At 41.1% G+C, this 20,964-nt stretch overlaps 2 protein-coding genes across 6 annotated transcripts in view; one reads left to right on the plus strand and one right to left on the minus strand.

Moving 5' to 3' along the window:
• Positions 1-1,247: 1,247 nt before the first annotated feature.
• Positions 1,248-16,938, minus strand: DNAJB11 (DnaJ heat shock protein family (Hsp40) member B11). The gene is made up of 10 exons (XM_037027673.1): positions 16,856-16,938; positions 15,371-15,527; positions 11,426-11,523; positions 9,350-9,482; positions 5,800-5,942; positions 4,952-5,034; positions 4,248-4,305; positions 3,022-3,133; positions 2,425-2,584; positions 1,248-1,695 (listed from the first exon to the last, which is right to left on the minus strand). Exons 1-10 carry the CDS (start codon positions 16,921-16,923, stop codon positions 1,631-1,633), a joined length of 1,077 nt encoding a protein of 358 aa, XP_036883568.1. The 5' UTR covers positions 16,924-16,938; the 3' UTR covers positions 1,248-1,630.
• Positions 16,939-17,586: 648 nt separating this feature from the next.
• Positions 17,587-20,964, plus strand: part of TBCCD1 (TBCC domain containing 1) — a 34,118-nt gene continuing 30,740 nt past the window's right edge. For 2 of the 5 annotated variants that reach the window (XR_005063852.1, XM_037027669.1), the window contains exon 1: positions 19,689-20,110. The gene's annotated coding sequence lies outside the window, so the exon portion shown is untranslated. The other 3 variants (XM_037027671.1, XM_037027672.1, XM_037027670.1) reach the window with 3 other exon arrangements.

The raw sequence follows: 20,964 nt of genomic DNA on the forward strand, positions 1-20,964 counted from the left end.
TATAACTCATTAAATCATGGCAGCCTGGACCATGGATAAACAGGAGTGACAAAGCCTCACTAACGCTCTTATTTGCAGCAAGAGTATCATCTCTATGGGGTCTTTCCGGTGAGATGAGTAACCCCAGCTTCCTATGTGACTGACTTGCAAAAGTCTTGGCAAAGCAGGGATCCGCAAGTGCAAACCATGATCAAGAGCTCTTCTGGGCTCAGGTATGTTAGGAAAATGTTTGTGATTATTTCTATGAAATGCTCAAATAGGGCAACTCTATTACATATTTCCTATGTAATAGAGTAATTACATAACGGATATTAATTGTACAAAAAGTCCACTAAACTACATATGTATTTATGTGGCTTCACTTCATTTCTAAGGTACGTTTTTCAGGATTTCAAATAAGCCTTTTAATTTTGTTCTTTTCCTTCACAAGTGAACAGAGTTAAACTACTCAAGTCCAAAGAATGATTGAGGTTAAAGGCGTATTGCTTTTCACCTTCTTAACTATTCTAAATGGACAAAATGCTCATTTTTTCACCCTTTCCAGTCATTTTTGTAAAACAGGCACAAGGCAATGAAAAGGCAGCCAGGAGCAGCGGCTGCCGCAGGGCTGAGGTGGGAAGGCTGCTGGAACGACACGGTGGGGCTGGAAGGGAGCTCCACACAGTGCAGCGGAAATTGGTCAACCGCACTGGACCACTCGCTCCCGAGGCAGGAAGTCCAAAAGTAGAGGACAAGTCGCTTGTGATGACTGTAATGTAGAGAAGTGAAGAAGGCCACGTACCATCTGAATTAGGTGCTGCAGGAGAGGCAAATGCCATTTATAATTCTACTTAAATTCATTTTCTAGAGCCAATGGTAATCCTCACTCCTAACACAAACCAAAGGCTTTTTAATCATCGGGTCCCGTGAGGTCAGATATGTGAAAGTGACTTGTAAACAGAAAAGCCCTTATCAGATTTTCCTATTCCTAAATTAAATGAGGACATGTACTTTCTCAAGGACAATGAAATCTCTGTGTAACCCTGATTCATCTCCCCCAGTCTGTCTGCTCAGTTTATTCAAGCTCCCTTGGAGGACTGGGACGGAGACTGGGTTTTTCCAGGTTTGGGCATCCAGTTTGCTGGATGGGAAGACAACCCAACTCATAGGCACCAAGGAGAGAAACGGGCAAATGAAGGAAAAACGACCAAAATGGACATGGAAAAGACAGCACTGTAGCCAACCAACAAGAAACAGGAGTCAAGAAAAATTAACAACAAAATGTATTTAAAAACACACTTCTCCAGTTGGTATTTTGAATGAAATAGCTACCAATTAACTCCAACCCCTTACATCGTGTCTCTTTTTCTCCTGGAGTCCTCTTGTAGCTTTAATTCTTGAAACTCAGGTGGCAGCACCAGACATTAAATCCCTTAAGGGAGAGGTATTATTAAACCTTTTGCTGGTCACTCTTTTCTGAACAAAAAAGGACAAATTCCTAAGCCCTCTTATTCATTCATGACGATCATTAGAAGAAAAAATTAAGCCAAACTTGCAGATTGAAAACCAAAACAAACTAAAAAAAAAAATCCTGCAGATAATAAATATCGCTGATTCACTTCTTTTAAACAAAGTCCAACTTTATTCACTCTTAATATCCTTGCAGTCCATTGTACACCTTCTGCACTGATCCCTGTTTCAGTAGCTGTTTGATACCTGAAAGAACAAATTATTCCATTAACACAAATGTGACTTCTCTAGAGTGTAATGAGCATGTTTCATGTGGAGGCGCACAGAAGGCTTTACAATAACCATGATCTGAATTAAACTAATAATCACCAACGTCCAACTTGATCACACGGGGATACCTCCACACATGCACCCATACGTCCCAGACGATCTTGTCTTTCTCTGTCTCTCAAGCACACATACCACACACATCCCATAAAACCCTATGAGAAAAGGTATCGAAATGGAATGAAATCTTTCCAGCTGTCTTCTATTGCTTCTTTTTTGTTCTCTTTCCAGTTTTGAGCCCTTTCACCTTCTTCCTTTCATTTAGGACCCACCAACTAGGCCCTTCACTCCACCAGTCACAGAAGACATCACCCCCATGGCTCTAACCCTAGGGTATACCTTATCTCTCCTTGAACAGTTTGGTCTCACTCATCTGTGGTGATTCTGTTTCACACCCACACACCCACACAACCTATCACTCCCTGGGTTTCAAAGCCTGGCTTACACAGCCCTTTGTGACACAGTGACAGAAGAATTTTTAATATTGCTTTTCCAGAAAGGCAAGTTCATTCCTAGTCTTGTGTTCACTGGTGTCGATGGCTAACGTCTGATGTCACTGGTGGGTTTTGTTTTTATTGCCTGTCTTCTTTAACCACTTTGTTCTCATACTCACATACATCAAGCACATACATGCATTATATCCCCTACCTTCTCTTGCTTCCTCTGTTAACTGTTCTTTCGGAAAGTCCACATCAAAAGTGATTATCAAAGAGCCCTTGATGTTATTGTTGTCAAAGTTGGGGAGGCCTTCCCCTTTCTTCCATAGCTTTGCTCCTGGTCTGGTGATCTTATCCCGGGAAATATGTACCTGGAAAGCAAAAGGGAATGAGCCAGAGCAGGAGCAGTACTCCCAAAGTGCACCACCAGATTCTAGTGCACAGGTGATCAAAGCTCACATCGCACCTCAGAGGAGGCAGAAAGGATGAAGGGGAAAGGGAAACTCATTAGAACACTGGGAGGCGAAGAAAGAGAAGGCTTTCAAAAGGAAAAGGAGAACCAAATACATAAATAAGTATAATAGTAAGGGTTTGCCATTGGAGGCTGTAAGGACAAGACCAACAAAGGCTGTGCAATCAACTCTGAGTAGCTGAAACGTACAGTTTAGTGGAAGAGTAAGAAGAGGCAAAGACTGAGAAAGAAGTCCCCTTGGCTCTAAGTGATTGAAGTGGCTGAAATAATTTTGAAACCACACACATGACCACTTTTAAGAGGACAGGCAGGAAGCAGGAAAATTGGTTTGTTTACCTTGTGACCATCCAAGTGAGTAATATCCATATCGAAGCCCACCAGAGACTCGACTAGTGAGACTGTCACATTTGTGTACAAATCATCTCCTCTCCTTTCAAATATCGGGTGCCTGAACAGAGAACAAGGTAAAAATCATTAACTTCCATCCTTCTTTGGAAAGAGCTCAAAAATGTTTTGAAAAAAGGATTAACATCACTCACTTAAACAATAAGCATTTACTGAACATCCTTTTGTGTGTAGTATTAACCTATAAAGGCGCATAAGATTTATTAAACCCCACTCTTAAGAAGCTCACAATCAGCAGAAGCCAAAGCATGTAAATAAACCTACACATAATTAAATTATGGGAAAGAGAGAAAGACAACTTCTAGCAATGTGGGCTGGGGAGACAGCATCATGAACGGGTCTAGAAAGGTTTCCAGAGCTGGGCGCCCAAGGCCAGGTCAGCTCTGGAAATGGAGATAAGGTGGGCATGGGGGAGGATGAGGGGAGGGTGAAACGGAATTTTGACAAAGACAGATTTGAGAAGGTTTAATACATGGTAATAGTACATGTTCCAGTTTCTCCAGGAAACAATGAGAAAGACAAGGAAGAAAAAAATGGGGAAAATGTCGTAGAGATGAAGGAGCACTGTGAGAGAAAAGTCTTAGGTGGTGGGGGCCCATTTCTCCATGTTCGGGTGGGAACCTTCTTTCAAAGAATCCTAAGAAGCAAAAGTATAACTGGTTTCCAAATTGGTAACAAGAGAAATAATAAACAAGAAAGCCTGAGTCCCAGGCAAAATTCTTATCTAAGCAGCACTTCATGCCAAAGAGAAGTTGACAAAGAGCTCTCTCTGCACAAAAGCACGTATTACATCACGGAAGGCCCTTTCTGGGGAGAAGTCTCCCATTCTCAGTAGACTGTACTGCCTCAGTTAAAGTCCCAGGTCTCCTTGACTTCCTATTCTTGTTTCCCTTAACAACTCCTCACTTGTCTTATTAACTCCTTCTAACCTCTTTTGAATTTGTACGTCCTGAGTAAACATATAACTAGGCTCAATCCTCGGCCCCAACCCAAAATTTTCAGTATTGTTATAGAGTTACAAGTAATCTTTGAGGGTATCAAGGATATTAAACAAGAAAAAAGTCTGGCAGTGCGTCAGGGGCTTCCCATATTTCTATAATCTGACTCATCTGCAAAGCAGGGGCTGAAGTGAAGGCCTCTGAAATTAGATTACTTACTTAACGACTTTGATTCGGAACCGTAAGTCTCCTGGTTCTCCATCCACGTGAGGCTCACCTAGTCAGAAAAGATGAGAGCAGGTTGTGAGCCACACGTGTCTAACACTGAACATCCATTTGGCAGCTGAGAGAATATTTTAAAATCCCTACCTAAGGTGCCAACTATCAAGTCTATCTGTGAGAGCAGTGTCTCTACCTGGTTATCTAAAGTTTCAGATCAGCTGTACCTCAGGCACAGCAACAGATAACTTGACCTATTTCCTAAACAGAGAATAATTCATTGATTTCTGGAACCTGAAGTCTTAAAGCTCTTTTTTTCCTTTTACAGTTTTCACTGTAAAACCTCAAAGGTAAGGTCTCAGAGTCCCTTTAATGCCGACTAGAATAACATGTCTTTTTCATTGCTGAGTTAAAATTAATTCACTAAGGTCTGAACACCCTAAATTTTGATATAACTTAGGCTACTTGATAGAAACGTTTAAACAAGATATTCAAAGGATAAACAGTAATGCTACTGCTAAGGGTGGCCAACCATGACGGTCAAAACAGGCTTTCTGTATCCTAAGGCTGACTGGAGTGTTGGAAATAATATGTGCCGTTACTGTGTGGCCATTGAGGATGTGGGATGAGGTGGGAGGGTGGGAGGTACAAGCAAACAGAAAGCAGAAAGTTATCATAGTAAAGCATGAACAGCAATATTTTACCTTCTCCAATAAAGGGGTACTCCATGCCATCTCTCACCCCAGGCTCTATTTCTACCTCCAGTGTTCGTTCTTCATTCACTAGTCTGAATAAAGAGAATGTAATATGAAGAAAAAGAAAAGAAAATACAAACCAAATCCAAATAAAGTTGTATCCATTCTATCAGAGCTTTTTCTTGGAAGACTATCCATATCTCTAGTTGATGAAGCTATCAGACACACCCACAGACACCTTCTACATGCCAAAACAGGAGGAAGCTACTACATAACATACACTCATTCAGCTGCTGCCTCCAAAACACCCACCGTACAATGATTACTTTGAATTGCATGATGCATGGCAGGGGAAACTGCTCACACTTACACACATTTGCACCTGGAAGGGTAGGGTCATGCCTATCAGGAATCTAGCAGCAGAGTTTATCCCACATGATTTTTTTTCCTGATCTCACAAATACCCGATCAAGTTTTGGTATACACAGTTTAAAGTTCAATTAAATAGTTGCATTTATAAAACAATTAGCAAATAGTACTTCCCTAACCTGAAATGTTTGCTGGACATATAATATTGCTCTAATATTCCAAGTAGGAAAAATGAAACAACAAACATTTATCACGTATATTGAGAAATACAGACCACCATATATTAGTTCAGAAACATAAAGGAAGATATTTAGAAGAAATACCTTCGGAAAAAAATAAGATGTACATTTCTTTGTTCTATCCTCTGGCAGAACATGAGAGAGAGAAGAGTGAGGGGAGGGAGGGGAAAAAAGTCTAGGAATGGACCATTAGCATTTTATTAGACAAATGAGACAATTAAAGTGTCTTTTGGTAGAACTGCCACTTACTTGACATTAGGACACTCATCGCAGACCACCTCCTGGGTCATCTGGAAGCGCCCTGGGCCCAGCTGGGTGGTCCGCATCTCCTGCCGACAGTTGCATTTTCGTTTGCCAGGAGCCTGCCTTGCCACAGGTTTGTTTCTAACTACCTAAGAAGCGCATAAAGAGTATCAGCTTCCCTCTCATGTAAAGCAGCCTTTGGCTTCCTCAGCTGACCAGGGCTCCGCACATGCGCCCTGGAATGTCCCCTTCTCTGGTAAGCTACCCCTCAGGAAGCCCTGAGCTGAGAGAAGAAGTACTTACAGAGTTTAAATAACCCCCAAACGGTAATGAAACAGACAGATGTTTAAGTGACTCAGATTCTAAAGTTGGAGGAAAGAGAGGGTAATAAGAAAGGACAGGAAAATGTGTTATATATCAGCATTTCTACATCACAATTAAGTACTACTGATTTACAGTAGTCCACAGAGTTACTATCTTTTGGAAATCTGAGCTGTGTCGCGCATAACCCCTGAAGAACAACCACAGCCTTTAAGAGCTGGTATGTGGCTGCCGCCAGAACATTAGCTCCGATTAACCTAATGAGAACAATTCCCTGTTTCAGGCAACTCAGTCTCCGACTGCTTCCAGCGCTATCTCAATTCAGAGAGTTTAGCCCATAAGAAGACATGCAATGATCCTCTCTCTGTAGATGACTGCAATCAAACATTCTGATCCATGTGGAAATTAACATATATGGAGAAATGTATTCTTGCTTTCATCTGTTTAATTAGTGAAATGCCTAATCACAAAGCACATGCTCACACAGCAGCATGACACAAAGGCTTGGAGACAGATCCCACCTTGGAAAGCCCACCTTCCAACATATGAGAGCCCAGAACAGAATAAACAACCACAACAGTAATTAGAGCAATACTTTACAGCACTTACCATGTGCCAAGCAACGCTCTAATCGTTTTTTACATATATGAACTCATTGAATCCCAGCAGCAACCTTATGAGGTAGACACTGTTACTATTCCCATTTCACAGAGGAAGTAATGGAAGCACACAAAGTTCAGTAACATGACCAAGGTCACATAACTGACGTACGGCAGAGCCAGGATTCTAAGCCAGGCAGTCTAGCTATAGAGTCCATATTTTTAACCACTATGTTCTCTCAAAGCACTGTTTTCTTTAAAAAAGAGAGAGAGAGAATTTACTATTGGTTCATTTAAATGGCAAGGTAACTTACATCCTCTACAATAATTAGATTAGGAAGAATTTGTTCAAAACCACACTAACTGCAAAAAGTGTGGTGCACCATGTTCTGGCGATAACTGCAGACAACAGGTCTGGGAGGGAACACGGGAGTAATTAGGCTCGCTGCCCTCCTCCCGCCCGAACAACCTAAGCTGTTCTTGAAAGAGAGATGGCCCACGTACTTTAAATGCCTTTTTCTCCCATTCCTCAGACTGAACAACAGTATTACAAGCCAGTTGCATCTTCTGTAATTGTCTAGCCCTCTTCTTTCAGCTATTCTGACCAAAAGCCACAACTAAGAAGAAATTGCTTCTTGTTGACATGGTACATATGCTTAGACCACTGCTACCTCCTCCAAAATCCTAGCCAAATTATAAGAAAACATGAATTCCTAGAAACAATGATGATAACACAAAATGTGTGAGAAAACGCCAAAGACACAAGGCTGTTCTGAACTGGCGTACACGGGGCAACAGGAGCTGGCAGGGGCAGTGAGGATGTTGGGGAAAAGCAGCTGAGGTTCTGCCGTGGCCTTGCTCCTGAACTGCCTCAGGAAAGACACCATCTGGCCCCCTCCCCAGAACACAATAGACCCCATATAGCAAACGAAAACTCCAAGAAAACAAAACACAGAGAAAACCACCGGGTAAGGGCTTGCCCTCTATGTTCTGTAAGGGAACAGAGGGGTCGATCCCTATAGAGGCCATATGAGCTCAAACAGCTAAGGGACCTGAGGACTCCAACTTCCTATCACAGCCCCCGAAGGTCAGAAGCCGGGTAGCACGTGTCTTTTGAGCAAATCTAGTCGAGAAGACAGTTTAAGAAATTAATACTATGGGGATAAGGGAAGACATTAGCAAAATGAAATAGAATAAGAAATAATTCAAGAATCAAGTAGAAATATTACACATAAAAATATGAGTAGACTGAGGACTGAAGTAGTGAGCTAGGAAACCACAAAGCACTCTCTGAGAAGGAAGCTGGGGAGGATAAAAATAGTTCTAATATTTAAAAGAAAGTTAAGAGCTGATAGAAGTAGAAGTGCCAATGGTTTAAATATCTGAAAATATAGTAGAGATAAATTTTCCAGAATTAACAAAGATGAATAACCACCAATTAAAATATTCAAATATTTTAGTAGAAAATATAGGTGAATTGCTTTCTGATTTTAGAGCAGAGAAGTTCTTAAACAAGACACAAACACTAACCATAAAAGAAAACACTGATAAATTTACCACATTAAAATGAATTATTTATATTCATTTAAATAAATCTTCAATATAATGAAAAGACAGGTTACAAACTGATAGGATACATTTGTATTACATGCAGCCAACAAAGGATTAGTAGTAAGATTAAACTTTCCTTAGAAATCAATAAGAACAGGTCAGAAGAAAAATGGGCAAAAGACATGAAAAAGCATTTCACAGATAGGAAACAAATATGGCCAATAAATATGAAGATGCTTATCCTAATTATTAATCAAAAAGTGCAAATTAAGGCCACAGTAAGATAACATTGTATACCCATTTAATGGTTGAAAATTGAGAAGCCTAATAAGGCAAAGTATTGGAGACGCAGGCACATCTATAGAATCTTTTCTAAATTGTAGGTGGAAATGCTGGTACCAACCAAATGAGAATACAATGTGGTATTTATTATCTTGTACAAATGAATGCTGGTTCATATTATCCAGCAATTCCACTCTTATATATAAACCCAAGAGAAATTTTTGCTCATATGTACCTGGGTATATATACAAAAATGTTCATAAAAGCACTGAAATTGAAAAAAACTGGAAATAACCTATTTACATATTAATATACTGTGGTCACAGTAAAATTCTATTCAGTCAAATTACAGCTATAAGCAACAACATGGATGAAAAAGCCAGTCCCCGAAGATAATATACAGTATGACACCATGTTTACAAAGTCAAAAACAATGAGGATAAATGACACAGTAATCATATATTCACATATATAATACAACAAGCAAGAATGGGAAAGGAATAATAAAGACAAAATTCAGGTCAGTAGCTGACTTTGAAGGCAGGTAGGGGAACATACTAGGGCAGTAGCACATGGGTAGATGTAAATGGTGGCACTGTTTTATTTAGTTCTTGGGCTAGGGGGTGAGTTCATGACACAATAACAGTGTTTGATGAACCAAGGACTACGATTAATGCAATTCTATACATTCAGTCACTCTCCCACCCCCTAAAAGACAAAGAAGATGACCAGAAACCCTTTGTTTTTAGTCAAAAGAACAAGTTCTGCGAGTCAACACAAGCAGCTATATTGTTTGAACTTACTTCCACAAAATTTCCTGCATACACTTCTTCCAAAGTGACTTCTAGATCTACAATAATATCACTTCCTCTAGGAATATTTCTGTCTTGCTGACGAGGGGTTCCTCCAAACATGAAACCAAAATCTCCAAAGAAGCTATAGATAAATGTAAAATCAACAGGAAAAGAAATGAGAGTTCATGTCTTGCAATTATTTAGTTTTCTTCACATTCACAAAATATTGTGTCCTACCAACATACTGTGCAAAACTGAAAAAACACTTTTAATACATTGGGGTCATATAGCATACACAATTTGTAATTTATAAATTTGTAATTTATACAACTATATTGCCTCCACCACAAACAAATGTACTAATGCCCAGATATATAGTATTATGCACATATATAGTGTACCAGTGAATTCCGAATTGGGCTTAATCAATGAAATGATGTTTCAACACTGAGAAATATTAATAGATAATGGGCTTACTGAGAAAGGGTATAGAATATACAAACCATGTTATTCCAAACCTAATGGTCATTTTGTACATTTGCAATGTTCGTTTTGTACGCTTTTTACACTAACTTTTGGGAAACCTGCTGCTCTGTACAAACATCTTGGGTACATAATTAAACAAATTAAATAAGCATCAGCCTTAGTAAAATTTTAAGCCTTAAAGAAAAGGAAGTTCTGGTTCCTGCAAAATCAAATCTAATTTTTGTGAGTAACAGAAGCATCTCTTAGAGATTAATGCAAACAGTGGCCTCCAGCTGTGCAGGTGTTCTAATCTCAGTGTTAACTGTTGCTGTTATTAAGCCTCAGATACCAGCACAGTGATGATGACAACTACACAACTTCCCTGCCAACCAATCTTGGTGAGTAGATTCCCTGAATCTCACATAAAAGCAGAGAGGGAGGATTTGCTCATGAGGGGGCAGAGAGTACAAACCAAGTCTGTTTCTGTTTTGGCCTCCCTGTGGGTCACGTCTCAACAGTGAAGGGGAGCAGGACATGCCCTAGCAGGAAAAACCCCAATCGACCCTCGGGAAGAAAAGGATTTCCTAATCATATTACTCACACATCTCCCCAAGTCCTGAAAATCTACTGTCACCCCCGAACGCTGTTGTATGAGACAGTGACTCTTAACTTCTTTTGGAGAAGGGTTCACAAAATCCTTTGAGAATCTGAAGAAAGTCATTAACCCTCTCCCCATAAAAATGCATATTCAAACATTATTTTGTTTATAACTTAAAAAAATGTTTTATTTATCTTTAGAGAGAGGAGAAGGGAAGGAGAAAGACAGGCAGAGAAACAGGAATGTATGTTTGTTTGCCTCTCGAGTGCCCTCTACTAGGGACCTGGCCTGTAACTCAGGAATGTGCCCTAACTGGGAATTGAACTGGTGACCCATTGGTTTGCAGGCGGCACTCAATCCACTGAGCCATACCAGCCAGGCCTATTTCGTTTATAACTTGACTCGAAACCCTAAATTAAGCTCTCCTAATATAGAGCATTACTAGAGCATATGGAAATTTAAGTGCTCAACAAAGAGGATTCCCAGTGAGAAGGCAAGGTGTTTACCATTCCAGCCACTCAGCACTTCCAGAAAGCCACCTCACGGAAGGAAATAGGAGCCTCTACCCTAATTCCTTTTTTGAACACTGGTTACCATAACTGTCCTCATGATGACGGGATGAAAGAGAGGCAGTTCTAGGTACGGAAGTAGGAATCTCTCTCTCTGCTTACAAGAACGACTTTTTCTCTTTATATGGTTTGCAAATGCTAAGACAGCGAGGAGATGAGGATGAACTAATTTCCAACATGTATCTCCCCCACAACAATGTCAAGGTTCCTTTGACTGACACAGGTGGCTAGACTAACAGCCCTTTCAGTGCTACCTGTCTTTTCTGGAGCTTTGTGAAAATGGGAAGAGCACATTCCCACGGGGAGGATGATGATTGACCTTTTAGTCAAGGATCAGCTGAGACGCACTTTTCATCAAAAGCTTCTGAACAAGGGAGCAAGAACAACTGTTTAATAATCACTAAATGACTCATTGTTAGGCACTACTGCTTTGCAGATGGGTAAATGACATACTGTGAAAAAATGTCTCCATGGGAGCTCTGATGACCGTCTTTTAATCCCTCTTCACCGTAAGTATCATACTGTTTCCGCTTCTCACTATCTGACAGAACCTGGGGACAAAAAAGATCATGCGTTGGTAATGTTCAGATAAGGTGCATTAATATTTACATTTTTTTAATTCTGATACTGTGTCTAAGATTTTAGTAAATGTAGTTTTAATTATGTACAATATTAAGGAGTGTTTATAAAGTTTTTTCCTTTAGCAAACTAAATTCTTTGATGCATTTTTCATTTTGTAATTTCCAGATTGCTCAATTTATGTTTTTCATTTAAATTTATCCAAATTTACCTAGTCCCATAAAAATGGTATCTGAGATTAATGATGTGGCTAAGACAGTGAGGACAGTAACAGGAAAGAGGTGAGAAGAAACCATCCGGTTTACCTCCATGCAGTTAGACGCCAGTGCTCATGCTATCGACCATTATGCTATATGCTCTCTCTAAACTACAAACGAGGATATGTCTATGACGGACTGTCATTAGTGCCAGAAACAGTAAATTAGGACAGCCTTAAAATTTCATAGGCCTACACGGCCTTCCCATGCCCTCCTCTCCAACAGACTGATAAATCTGATAAATCCAGGGAATCAAATGATAGATTCTCCTTTTTAATTTTGGTGGGTATGTAGAAATCCACTTGTGAAAGAATGCTGTCTGCCATATACACGTTTAAGTTCATGATCTCCTATGTTTGAACTGCAGAGAGTAAAATGGGACACTGCTCTGTGGAGGTTGCTCAAGGTCAATTTCACAGACCGAAAAGACTTTTTGAAATTTTAATGGTTTTTGAAAGCTACATGCAGTCAAAGGTATAAATGCTTTCTCATTGGACCCATTCCACACATAATACTAAAGAATATAAAAATAAAACAAGCCTCCATGTTCTTCATAATTTTCCTTCCCCCCAAAATAAAAAGCTTCTTGTCTACTTAGAGCAATCTGAAGTATATGAACACATACACCTTTGAAAATTAAATAAATATATACTCCTTCCTTAATATTTTCAACTCCTCTTTGAATAGCAGACTGAAGGAGAAAGTTATTGCAAACCCATACCTGAGCGGGCTCAGAAGAAGCGAGGTGGAAGTTGATGGGGCTTGTTGACACAGCAAAAAAAAGGGAAGATCTAATTGCCATATGGCTCAAGGCCAAAATGATGTGCAAGGGGCCCAGAAAACATTTATTAACATTTAAAATATATTTAGAAGAGTAAAAAAATGAGTGTAGGTAAAAATGAGCATTCTTTTTTCATAAAGATTTTATTTATTTTCAGAGAGAAGGGAAGGAGAAAAACAGAGAGGAAATACCAATGTGTGGTTGCCTTTCACATGCCCCCTACTGGGGACCTGGCCCACAACCCAGGTATATGCCCTCACTAGGAATTGAACCAGGCTCACAGGCCCACACTCAGTCCACTGAGCTATACCAGCCACAGTTTTGAAAATGAGCATTCTTAAAAGCAAAGACAAATGGGTTAGCCCAAAAGAAGTGACTACAGTATTTGACTAAAGTCATATGATAGACCAGGAGAGGAAGGAATGTTTTGGTAAGTATAAATAAGTAGCTACTCTGGAAAGGGAAAGTAGAAATGGGCAAGAGTTCATTTTTAAAAACAACAACAAAAAGACATTATCATGCCATTTGGATTTCCAATATTTCTACTTGCAAGTGTACTTCTCTGATCTCATCTTAAAAAAAAAAGAAATGAACCCATCATTTGGATCTATAAGGAAGACCATTTCAAAACCCCAAAACAAAGGCTAATTTTTTATTTTTAGTCAGTTTCTTTTTGGACATGAGAGGCTTCTATAACTCTCCCAAAACTACTTTTCAAGTTATCTATTATCATTCGCTTCCTCCTTACTTTTCTTCTAAGGAAAGCAAATTTTATCCTATGGTCTTAGAAACTATTTTATTTCCAAAAGACATAAAAAAAGATTATTAGTTGATTGCCCAACAATACAGAGTGTTAACTAATTAAAATGCAGTAACCCCAGCTCAGTAAAAAAGACAGATTTGTGTTCACTCTTCAACTTTACAGCTCTAATTTGTCTAAGATACAAAAGCAATCAAGTGAATGACACAAAAACAAAAAGAAAACTAACAACAACAACAATAAAATTGAACTTGTGATTTAGAAAGTTTCTTAAGAGTTAAATAAACTGTAATCTCATAAATGAACCTGCCTAGATTACAGCTAAAGAACATGATAGATTCTTTAAACAGCTTGGTAAGTTTACAGCAATAGCGTTCTGAGAAAATATTTTTGGATATTCAATTCCTAGCAAACAATGAGAATATTCATGGGGCATATAGTATAAAAATGTAGAATCCATATTGCCAACAAGAAACAAAATGTTATGTATAATGTAAGAGGGTCCACCAACCCTCTCAAGTTTGTGGGCCTGAGGTTAGAAATTTGGATTCCACAGAATCCCTGAAGGTGCCAAGAGAAGAAAGGGGGACCCCAGTAGCTCTAGGTTTCACCCAGGTAGAAGTCTCTTTTCGGCTGTTCACTTCTTCAATCACGGAGGCCATGCGATCCCTTCCTTTGGTTTTTTTCCTCTATTAATATTTTTCAGATTTGCTTCTGGCCTTCTCACTATATAGAAATTTGATTCAAATTCAGAAGTTTTAGCTCCTTGAGGTTTGCAGTTCAATTATTTTCTGTACCATTTTAGAAAATGAAAATAAATGATGAATAGAACTGATAGCACTGTATTGTATAATTGAAATTTGCTAAGAAAGCAGAATTTAAATATCCTCACCAAAAAAACCCCAAAACCCCATACGTGAGGTGATAGATGTGTTGGGTGGATCCCCTTTCACAACGTATATGTATACCAAATCATTATGATGAACACTTTAAAAATACCACAATTTTGTCAATTTTATCTCAATAAAGCATAACAAAAATAAAAACACAGATTTCTTTTTGATTTCTAGGGGAAAGGTGAACTGCAACACATGCAAAACAGCTACCTCCTAAATTAAGATATAAGAAATATCAATAGCTTATTTGAACAAAATAAGCCATTTAAAATTTTTCTATTCTAGTGTTGAAAGGTTCTGTCCAACACGTTTTCATATAGTAAATAATTTATTAAGCATTCAATAAGTATTCCTCAGTGTTGTTAAAATTATCAAAGAAAAAGAAAACGGGAGTAAGACTCTGCCGAGCCCTACCATATTTTAAGGTGTCCTGGTGAGGAGTGAATGAGATGGCACACCCGAAAGTGTTCTGACTGCCAGAGTACAGGTTGCAAGTTCAAATAACAGCTGTTTTGTTTGATCAGCACAAATATGAAATTTTAAAGTTGAATTAGTTACCTGGATTTGTACTTCTCTTGAAATATTAAATGACCTGGCAACAGTGATTGCACTTGTATTGGCCAAATACTGGATGGGGCCGAACAACAGCTGCTCCCTTGAAATGGGTCTAGAAGGCTTCAGTGTGTCACAGTCCTCATCAATCCCTACTGATTCCCAAGATGGGAAGCAGGATATCCACTGTCACGCTTTATCTTATACCTGCCCTAATTGTTATTTGTCTGGTCCATATAGGCATGCAGATCTGCAATCCTCATCCAGATTTTTGTTTCTGTCTCCAGCTCCCAAACTGATTGATGATTAATCTACTTATAACCTATCAGTCTAACTTCCTTTCAATCATCTTTTCAACATTACTCTCTTTAATAAAACAAATATTAATATGAAAAAGGCAGGAAGTGGAATCTATAAATAATGTACAACACAGAATCAAATATTACTTTTACTTTTATCTATTGTCTATTTTTTAAAAGAAATGGCCTGAAAAAAGAGAGTGCTTCCCCATGTGACAAAGTCTTTTCTATAGCTGTAAGTTTTACTCATGCTTTATCCCTTCTCCTGACTCACCTCGTAAGCAGCACCCAGATCCTGGAATTTCTCCTGTGCTTGTGGATCATCAGGGTTCCGGTCAGGGTGAAGCTGCAGGGCTAGTTTCCTGTAGGCCTTTTTAATGTCCTTTATAGAGGCACTGCGAGGCACCCCCAAGATCTTATAGAAATCCCTCCTGTAGATAGAGAAGGATACTTCATGAAAGAGTTATATAATACATTTTTAAAAGTGAAAGTTTTTCAAATTTAATGTTTTATTTTAGAGAGAGGGGGAGGGGATGAGAGAGAGAGGGAGAGAAACATTGATGTGAGAGACAGACATTGACTGGTTGCCTTCTGTACAGCCCCCAACCAGACTGAACCTGCAACCCAGGCAGGTGCCCTGACTAGGAATTGAATTCACAACCTTTTGGTTTGCGGGACAATGCCCAACCAAGCCACAACAACCAGAGCTATAAAGCTACATTAATACCAATATTTATACTGGTATTTTGTTTAAGCACCTTAGTGTACTTACTGCTTTAAGTGTAAAAAGTACTAACAAAAACAATAAAGTATGACCTAGGAGAAGTTAAATTTTTTTAAGTTAAGATGTTTTACAAGAAAAAAATGACAGAGTTTAAGCATATATGCACAGGTGGAAAGCCTCTGAGAAAATAATAAGCACTTAAATTTCAAAGCTCTACTAGGTAAGACTTCCTCTATTTAGAGCAATTAATTGTTAGAAACTAATACCTACTATTCCCCACATTCTAAAATATAAGCCTGGTATATCATATCCTGTTGTCACCGGGCTTATAGCATCTTATAGGCTAGAAGGATCTTCAAGAGTTCAGGTGGTCCTACTCCCTTCATACAGGAGACACATTATTATCCTTATATTACATATGTGAATTTAAGTGGTTCCTTCAAGGTCACATAAGTCATAAGTGTGATGGGGGTGGGAAAGTTAGAAACCTGGTCTGCTACCTGTTGGTGAAATGCTTTTCTGGCTCGTAATACCATTCAGCTTCTCAAAATGTACCATGGAGAGAGACAGGCATGATGACAGCTTAGACTCAAAATCTCAAGAAGCTGTACAAGGGTGCTCCAAAAGGTCTGCCTTTTTTCCTTCAATTTAATTTCCTTCAGTCCCAGCAAGACTTCCAAACCTGTTCTGCTCACTTCCTCACTCAGCTTGGCACTAACCTACCCAATGTCAAATCCCTATTTGCTTGTTGTAGGCTTAACATTATATAGCCCTTTTCTCCAGCTCAACAGCCCCCTGCCTCCCGCGTAGTGTTTGGCACTGCATCCAGCTCCTAGCCCTCCCGATACATCTAACTCCTTAAGACCTCTGGCTCTAAGTAAGTCCCTGTCACTTGTGTCACCTATTGCTCTCCTCTCCACCCCAACAACCTGGTCCCTGCCGTCTCTCCATAGCAACGCCCCCTCCTCCTCCTTCAGGCTCTCCCAGCCAGAACTGACTCAAGATCCCCGTGCCGCGCGGATGCCCGTTCCTCACCCGGCGATCACGGCCCCGATGAGGTACAGCAGCAACAGGCAGAAGGTGCCCAGGTTTTGCGGGGCCATGGTTTCTCGTGCCAGCCCCTATGCCGGCCCCCGTCTCACACACTGCTCAATATCTCCGCAGCCGCGTCGGCTCTCCTGCCCACCGGGCCCTGAAAGGTAGTTGCGCGCCCGGGTCTTCTACTGGGTCTGGAGCGACGCAAGCTAACCCCCTCCTCTGCCAGTCCACTTCCCGGGAGTCCCCTGTCCCGGTGAGAGAAGCCCCTAGCAGATGAAAGCCAATCGCCGCTCGGGACATCACACGCGGCCGGCTCCGCGAAGCCAATCAGCGCAGTACACTTCACCTTCCAGGCGGCTCTGGCGGCCAGTTAGGCTTCGGAACTGCAGTCGCACTTTCTAGCCAATTAGAAGGGGGAACGTCAGAGAGTCGCGCCGCCGCAGGAATCCGCTCAGCCCTGGCCCCGCGAGTCGTAGAAAACTACGTAAAAGAACGTTGGAGAAGTGAGTGCCTCAAGAGGGTATCTGAGGTACTGGATGGTGCTCAGCCCGCCTCCTCTGACTTTTGCCCAATCACGAGGCTTCTCTTTCAGCTCTGACCAATTGTGGGAGGCAAGTTTGATCCCTTTACCAGTCTCGGAATTTCATTCATACGGAACTACATTCAGGTTGCGGGGGCCTAGAGACTAGGGCGAAATGGGCGGGGACAATCACTTGAAGCTCTCGGTACTTCGAACACCCTATTCAGGAGCTGTTATTTTACCTCCTCGTGACAGCTCAGGGAGAAATGATCTCGGTTTCGCAGAGAAGAGCCGGTGGAGGTGGACAGACTGAAGTTTGGATCCAGCTTCCACCACTTACTAGCGGTTAGCCTAAGCTTCTTACCCACCAGTCTGAGCCTAAGCTTCTTTATTTGCAGATTTAATGTATTTACTGGCAGTGATGTGACATTTTATTTTTTTAAGATTTTATTTATTTATTTATAGAGAGAGGGGAAGGAAGGGAGAAAAGGAGGGAGAGAAACATCTTGTATGAGATACACTGACTGGTTGCCTCTCGCAGGCCCCCAACTAGGGGCCTGGCCAGCAACCCAAGCATGTGCCCTGACTGGAATCCAACCGGCTACCTTTTGGTTTGCCGACCGCAAACAATCCACTGAGCCACTCCAGCCAGGACACTGTGTGACATTTTAATAGGAGAAAAATCTTTAAACCATCTAGCACAGTTTCTGGCACATAGTAAGCGCGCAGTGAGTAACTATTATTAGTTATAAGAACTCTGATTCCCCACGCCCCCGCCTACTTTTGCTTATCTCTGTAAACGCACCACAAAACTTGTTCACGACAAAATTCTAGGTGTGTTCCTTGATTTTCCTATGTTGCATCCCCTGTCTAAATGTTACCTATATACTATAGCCCGAATCTGCCCACTGCTTTCCACTACCTCTCTGGGCTAAGTCACATCATCCCCCACCTGGCTAACTGGCCTCCCTGCCAGCACTCTTAATATCTCGTGTTCACTCCTGTCCATCTCACCACCAGGATTTTTTACACACATACGAGATCATATCATTCCCCTGTTTAGAGGCCTCAAAGAGCTTTTCATTGCACTTAGAATAAAACCCCAACTCTTTATGGTAGATTGTAAAACCCTATATGTCTCAATAGTGCTGGAAAATTTTTGTCAAAGAAAACCTTATATGATATGTACATTCACTCAGTATACTCCTTACCACGTTCCAGCAACACTGCATTCCTTTCTCTTCTTTGAATACATCAAGCTCATTCCTGCCTAGGGCCTTTGCTCTAGCTGTACTCTCTCTGCCTTAAACACTCTTCTTTCAGATCCTCACTTGGATGACTCCTTTTTAAACACACATAATCAGCTAAAATGCCACCACCTCAAAAGAGACTTTCCTGATCAACTAGTCAAAAGTGGCCCCTGCTGAATCCATTATTCTTACACCACCTTGCTTTCTTTTATTGTTTCCATCCCTGCCTCCCATAGTCAGGTACACTGGAATGCCAGTTTTATCAGAGCATAAAACTAATTGTTCTGTTCTTAGCTGTATAGAAGGTACCTTAAAACAGTAAGTAAATGTTGCTTTGACTGTGATCTTTGTATGCTGGCTTATTCTTCAGGCCTCAACTCAATTTTAATACAGACTCCCTCCCCCAATAATCACTGTCTGATGTTATCCTATTTCATTTCCTTAATATTATCCATTCTCCCTTATTAAAATATGCACCCCAACAAAGCAAGGACCTTTTATCTGTTTTGTTTAATTCTGCAATCCTAGTGCCTAACACTATGTCAGGCACATAGAGGGGCTCAACAAATAATTGCTGTTGCAGAAAACAAAGGCTTACAATGTGTTCAAGGTCACTGGGCTACTTAGTGGTGCTGCCTGGATCATAACCAAGATCTGTTTGAGTAGTCTGCCCCTACACTTTACTCCTTGACTCATGCAGAGTTCAAAGAAAGATAAGGCTGTGCTTTGAGAAAGATGCCTACTAGAGGAGCGAAGCTTCATAAAAGAGAAACTGATTGCATTTTATGGTCTTTTTACCTTTGCATCTCCCATACCTAGAGAGACCATAAACGAACTAAGAAAGCAGGAAATGGCTAAAAGTCATGAAATGGAGGTTTAAAGGAAGAAGTGATGTCTGCTGCTTGACAGAATCCAAGAGAGCTTCATAAAGGCCTGAATTTGTATCTTGGCTGGAGTCTTGTTGTGTGCCCTTAGGGGTGTATTACTGTCACTCCTCTACGCCCTAGTTTTCTCATCAATAAAACAAATGTATTTAACCTGAAAGGTTCTTGGGAAGACTAAGATAATACACATAAAGGTGTCCAACCCTGAGTAAGCACCCTAAAATATAAACTGCCGTTATTGATATTACTGATCAAAGCGTGCTGACCTTTCTAGCAGTTATTGTCTGCCCACAGTTCTTTGGAACAACCGAAAACTTCCTACTCCCCTGAGTTGAAAGGCTCGATACCAGAAGGCAGCCCTGTATGGCTCCAGGTCCCAGCATCCAGGGAACTTACTAGCTTACGCCAAATTTTTCTCAGACCTCTAGAGAAACGGTCGGCCGCTCTAGCCATTTGGTCCTCCAGGTGTCGGTGGTGTGAAACCTCGCGCTTGCGCGGCGTGCGCGGCAGCGGCGGGCTAGAGGCGGGCCAGAGGTGGGCCAGGCGAGCAGGGCGCGGCGCGCGGAAAAGTGGGATGGAGCGACGCCTTCCTTTGCAGGTAACCGCTCACGGATCGGCTCCCGGGAGGGAAGGGTGGGCTTGTCACGCCTCAGGTTCCGACGAGCTGAGGAGGCAGCCTTTGCGCTCGGCAGGTCTCCGGACCCCGTCAGCTGAGGCTTCTCCGAAGTCCAGTCGAGCGCTCGGGCGGCCCACGCAGCGTGTTACCCCGGACAGCACCCGAGAAGGTGGCGAACCTTCTGGAGGACCGCCCTGGGCCTCCCTCTCATCTCCCCACCTGAAAACCCCTCGGGGGAATCTTTGAAGAAGGAAAGAGCCCCAGTTTATCAACGAAGTTAGCCCTCTCGAGTCCCGGAGTTAATTAATATAGAGGGTTCATCTCCAGGATCTCTGGCTTTTGATGGCACCATTTAGACACAGGAGCTCAGAATCTCACAGAGCGGCCTGTCTCCATTTGGGGGGAACTAAGATCGTCAAGTAACTTCATCGTGTGGTTTTATTCAGAACCATGCTGAACCATTCCCATATTTGCAAACAGCTGCCATCTCTCTTTGGGTTCCTGTTCCCATAGTCATCCATTTGGAACTTAGCCATATATGGCCTCACGTCTGAAGCCATTCGTTCTGGTGAGTCTTGTCTGGGTTCACTCCCATTTTTCAGGGATTTTTCCCAAAACTGACTTCTTAAAGAACCTTTGTAAGCAACACCGTTCTCGAGTCAGACAGACTTGAATTGCAGTCCTGGGCTGTGACAATTCAAGTATGTGACTTTGGGTAAGTCGCTTAACTTTTCTGAGCCTCCATTTTTTCATCTGAAAATAGGATAATCATACCAATCTCCAAGTGGTTGTGGGGATGAAAAGAGGTGAAGGATTAAAAATATTTAGCATGCTAC

The sequence above is a fragment of the Sturnira hondurensis genome, unplaced genomic scaffold (genome assembly GCF_014824575.4).
Source record: "Sturnira hondurensis isolate 20B ecotype Veracruz unplaced genomic scaffold, ASM1482457v3 Scaffold0019216, whole genome shotgun sequence".
Classification (NCBI taxonomy): Eukaryota; Metazoa; Chordata; class Mammalia; order Chiroptera; family Phyllostomidae; genus Sturnira; species Sturnira hondurensis.

What these genes read in the sequence shown, in the direction of transcription:
- DNAJB11 (XM_037027673.1), bottom strand. Translation starts at nt 16,923, where the DNA reads ATGGCCCCGCAAAACCTGGGCACCTTCTGCCTGTTGCTGCTGTACCTC. An exon ending in CATGGAGACATTTTTTCACA is followed by an intron (nt 9,483 to 11,425) that starts GTATGTCATTTA and finishes ATTTATCTATAG; the next exon opens with CTTCTTTGGAGATTTTGGTT. An exon ending in GTACCCCTTTATTGGAGAAG is followed by an intron (nt 4,306 to 4,951) that starts GTAAAATATTGC and finishes TTTTCTGACTAG; the next exon opens with GTGAGCCTCACGTGGATGGA.